This window comes from Sinohyriopsis cumingii, chromosome 7 (genome assembly GCF_028554795.1).
Source record: "Sinohyriopsis cumingii isolate HCF-2022 chromosome 7, ASM2855479v2, whole genome shotgun sequence".
Taxonomy (NCBI): domain Eukaryota; kingdom Metazoa; phylum Mollusca; class Bivalvia; order Unionida; family Unionidae; genus Sinohyriopsis; species Sinohyriopsis cumingii.
This window is the reverse complement of record NC_142967.1, coordinates 99,103,098-99,108,223: the sequence shown is the minus strand read 5'-3', so window position 1 is coordinate 99,108,223 and position 5,126 is coordinate 99,103,098. Positions and strand designations below refer to the sequence as shown.

General features: G+C 33.7%; 1 protein-coding gene across 1 annotated transcript; it reads left to right on the top strand.

Annotated features, from left to right (window-relative positions):
• The first annotated feature begins 1,416 nt into the window (after positions 1-1,416).
• LOC149795793 (beta-1,3-galactosyltransferase 1-like) lies at positions 1,417-2,541 on the top strand. The gene has a single exon (XM_089963849.1). The coding sequence runs from the start codon at positions 1,417-1,419 to the stop codon at positions 2,539-2,541; it is 1,125 nt and encodes a 374-aa protein (XP_089819975.1).
• The last annotated feature ends 2,585 nt before the right edge of the window (positions 2,542-5,126 follow it).

Genomic DNA, 5,126 nt, shown 5'->3' with positions numbered 1-5,126 from the left:
ACGTGACGTGTGTGCTTAACTGTCGTACGCTATACTCATGTTCGCGTTTGGCTGGAGAAGATATATTTCCATCATTAATTTAGATTGTCATCAAGTTATCCAAAATATCCGACCATTGCTTTACGCTCTCTAGAATCGTCATAATGATGATGACAAGATTTTGCATTTATTCTTAAAAGCTAAATGTCAAAAATTCGTGCTCTAAGATTTTTTGGAAATGCATTTTGATTTAATAATGCATGTTAAAAACTACGTGCAAATGTACGCATCTTCTTTTATATTTGTCTATATCATATTGTGTTGAAATAAAGCGTTGACCCAACTAAATGCAGAATTCTTTTGCTACTTAGTATTTCTCATTTTATAGTTGATCTCAATGACCAGTGAAGACATAATTGTAAGGTCTGACTAATATTAATAATAATAATAGTATTAATTATATTAGTAGTAAGTAGTAGTAATAACAGCAGTACTTTCAGTAGCAGCAATAGTTTTAGTAATAGTACTATATTAGCAGTAATAGTGGTATTAGTATTATTATAAATCCAGCATTTGTTCCTGCAAGTACGTTCTGTGGCGACGAAGTATATAGTATTTATGTTATTTCAACAGTTAAACTATTGATCAAAGCCAAGACGTTTCCGATGACATCTTATCTGCCAAATTTTTTGCAAGTCCCTTTTAGTTCGGCTTGCCCCCATTTTATTGGAAATTGTCAGTTTCCTCTGGGTCAGAAGGCCACATAGGTCCACCATATACACGAAGGTCAGTAAAATATGTATAACAAGACATTATAAATGCATGCATACGAAATATACGGATATCAAATTCCTCAAAATAAATACTAATTATATAAACAAGGCCTAGTATGATGAGAAATCGTCATCATTAAAGTTTTTAGCTTATAAAGATATTCATATAGTAGTTCAAAACAACTACCAAAATACGTTAGATCATCCAACGCGAGAGTGCCAGGTTTAATAATCAGGAAGAAAAGATAAATGTGTTCCACATGAGGTGATCTTGAAACATCTGCTACAATGCCAAGTCAGTACTGCCACTAAGCTAATCATCTGGCGAAAAACAACACTTTCATCCTCGGAAAAATACGATTTTTTCCAATTAACTTGTGTGTATGTCTTTGACAATCCATATTTTAAATAAAGAAAGGATAATGTAGTACGTGTATATATGTTGCATCATTTAAATAAGGAAATCCTCGCGAATCATTCAAGATAAATATAAAAATGTATGTATATATACAATTATTTATTTATATATTTTTCAGAAACTTTTAAAAACCATCGAAACAAAATGGCAAGTGTGTGCATCGGATTCTACAAGAAGTTGGTGCTTTCTTTTACAGTTATATGCGTCATTATAATTATATATATGTTTTTTGTGGATATGTATATCATGGGCAACAGATCCTCTTTCGAAGATGCATTGTTAGCAAACGTGTACCCAAATCAAGATGCTCAACATAACAATTCAGCCAAAGCTAATAACAGGCGCATAGTTACGGTACAAAATAATGCAAGTGGCAGAGGAAGTAGCAATGCATCTGATGATATGATGATTCCAGGACAAAACGCGTGGATACCATATCCGGTAAAGCGACACCCTGAAGGACCATTTACTCTCAAGACGAAAAATGGAGAGGCAATAAAATACACTAACTACACGTTTTATCCTCTGACTTTTAACTCTCGCTTTTTAATAAATAGCCCAAATATATGTAAAAATGCAGACGATCTTACTTTCTTGATAATGGTACATACCGCGGTCACCAATTCGGACCGAAGAAAAGCACTCAGAGAGACTTGGGCTAATCCACGATTATTACACAACCATCCATCACGGATAGTCTTTTTTGTAGGAAAAACTAACAGTATCACTTCTCAAAAAGCTATCGAGATAGAAAGTGACAAATTCAAAGATATTATCCAAGGTGATTTTATTGATGATTACCATAACCTTACTCATAAAGGAATTCTTGGTTACAGATGGATTGTTACATATTGTGAAAATGCTAAATTTATTCTTAAGATTGATGATGATGTATTTGTTAATATCTTTCTCGTTATTCGCGACCTGTTACCTAAATATCAAGAGGGAAAAAGGATAATTACTTGTCGCTTTATTGCAGATGCGGATATCGATCGACAAGGGAGATATGCGGTAGATCCCGACTATTTTCCAGGTTATAAGCGTAGTCCATTACAATACTGCACAGGTGCGTTCGTTCTGATGCTTAGGAACATTGTACGAGAAATGTACGAAGCTGCAAAAAGCATTCCATTCTATTGGGTAGATGATTTTTATTTATTTGGCGTTCTTCCAAATCAATTAAGCAATATTTCTTTTCATTTTCTTGGAAATGTTGATAATAGTGAAGCAAATGCTCTAAAATGCTTTCTGGGAGCAAATACATGTGACTATTTGGCGGCTTATGCATGGTCAAACGGTGTAATGTATAAATACTGGAATGCAACTTTAGTCATGTACAATGATTTAGTACAAAATATTCAGTGGAAGTAATAGAGTTCAAATTTTTTTTATACCTACATTAATTGCTCACATGATAATAACATGACACTATCCTTTACTGTCACAATGTTTCTTTATTCGATATTAATGTTTCATATCTAACAAAATGTGATAGTCTCTCATAAGGTTGGAACATTACTCTCTCTCTCTCTTGCTAGGTGCATAGTCACGTTAACATAAAGTATAACGAAAGGACAGATAAATCAGCAAAAGCAGCACTGCAGTAACCCATTCCCCAATGTATAACTCCATGCATTGCGTTCAAAATATTGTATAAAGCAGCATGTTTATAATACTTGACACAATATGTGTAATATAAACACTATAAACTGGAACATCAACCCCTAAGTAGAGAGTAACTTGGCTCGTAAAACAGCATATTGCCTAAACGATGTGTTCTGGTAGCAATAACCTGTCGTACCTGTCGATTTCCACCCCTTGATATAAAATTATATTCATGCCAACTGCATGAATACAGTGAACAATGATATATTATCTGAGGATATTTTGGATTAATTTGAGGAATTGTAGTTTATAAAATAAATTGACCTTATGATTTAATGACTTGCAAGTCATTTTATATTCATTCTACAATATATTTTACGATCTATACGTTTTCAATTGTCTTGTAGTCGGTCAGTTTTACATTGAGACTTATCTTCGACATTCTTTGTGATATTCGATTTGTACTGTTCGACCTCCACCTTTAGTTATAACCATATGACTTATATTATGTCGAGGTGCTAAAAAATATCTATTTGAAAATCTGATTGCGTTTTAACATTCCACGGTTATGCATTACCTGAAACCTTGCGGTGTCACGTGGACTGTATACTCTTTTGAATTCCTAAAATCCCAAATATAGATTATTGAAGAGTAAATGTGAATATGTGAGCTGAAAACTGTGTATTCATTATTGTTCTTTTCGAAAATTAAAAAAAATTTACATTTGTACTTTTGCTGCTTTTTGGTGTCTTTATCATATCCACATTCACGTCATAAAGTCTAATCTACTGGATGGTGTCTTATGGCTGTTTTGTCAGCTGCTTTAGACCGATCGGACAACCTGAAGCTCGATGATCATATCGGTATGGAATACACACGTTACAAGAACGTATTGACTTTAAAGATGAGTCAATTTACAGTCACATTAAACTAGCAGACTTTTTTCAACCAGAATATGATACACGCACTGTAGCACAAAAGCCATGGCAACAGAACATAACATAATCATATATGGATAGAGAGGGTGTGTGAAATGTAATGTGATCATTCACGTCAGTGTCAAATAAGCATTGATTGCATGGAAAGTTTGACTTTTTGGATATACTATGATTAATTATGATGTCTGCGGCGATACAAATAAGAAAATAACTAATAGCAAGACGTGGGTTGTACAGGATCATGCATAAACAAAATATTTGCAGCTTTGTTAGCGAATCTACCCTCTTGCTGGTTTTCCAGTGACTGGTATCATCATTCATTAATATTGTTGTGGCTTTTTTTGTGGGTTTTTTTTTAGTTCTGGCCTCTACTTATACCGCAAGTTACAAATTGTGTTTCGTTTACATTCTTTAGTACTGCTAGATTTGTAAAAAAAACTTCATCTGGCACGTCTCTCGTAGACAACACTTAAGAACAGTTACCCCTAGATAACTTGAACTTCTCGCTGTTCTGCTAACTTCTTACAGACGACGAAATACAGGATAATACCGAACCCGTTCAGCTTAGACCTTGACTTGATATGAATTGGAATCTCCGTATAATACCTGCACTCATTGTTGTTCACTTTGCCAATAACCCACAGATCGACATTTCTGATTTAACATGAACATTTTGCTGATTCTTGTTAAAACATACCTGATGGTATCAAAGTGTATTGCCATTTATAATGGAAGGCTGTTGTGACGAGATTTGATTTATATTAGAATCCTTCCAATGGTACCAAAATAGATTAATCATTGTGAAGAGGATATCGGTTTACGGAATGGGCGTGTTTCATAATTCTCACAGTAATAAATTATTAGTGAGTAGGATAAGATGTGGAGCTATATTGACATGCACGGTACATTAGAAACATATTATATTATGACATACACTCCCGCTTCAGTTTAGCTGTAATATGAGTATTACTGATGCAACGGTTTGACGAAATCAATGAAATTCTTGACTATAACTTGCATTCCTTGTTTAATTTGGTCAACAAATACAATACTTTTGAGACACATATTCTTCATTCACCGTTACACCACTAAACAGTTATTCCACCAAATACGTAACATCATAATATCTGTTGATTTTAACGGTTTATTTCTATTAAATGTTTGCATGTTTGTATTATCATACCTGTTTTTGGCATCATCCATATAGCCCCATTGACTGTTCAATATAACACTTTAGAGGTTAAGGAGCAAGGAGAGTGAACACATACATTTTGGAGCAAGTTTTCTTTGAAAATAAAACTTGATACGAGAAAATGAAAATACAAGGTCAATAACGTCAAAATAGAAATCACTAACTGACCGATATTGTCTCTAATTGGTTAGCTCATTTTGTTAATTTATATTTGTCGTTCG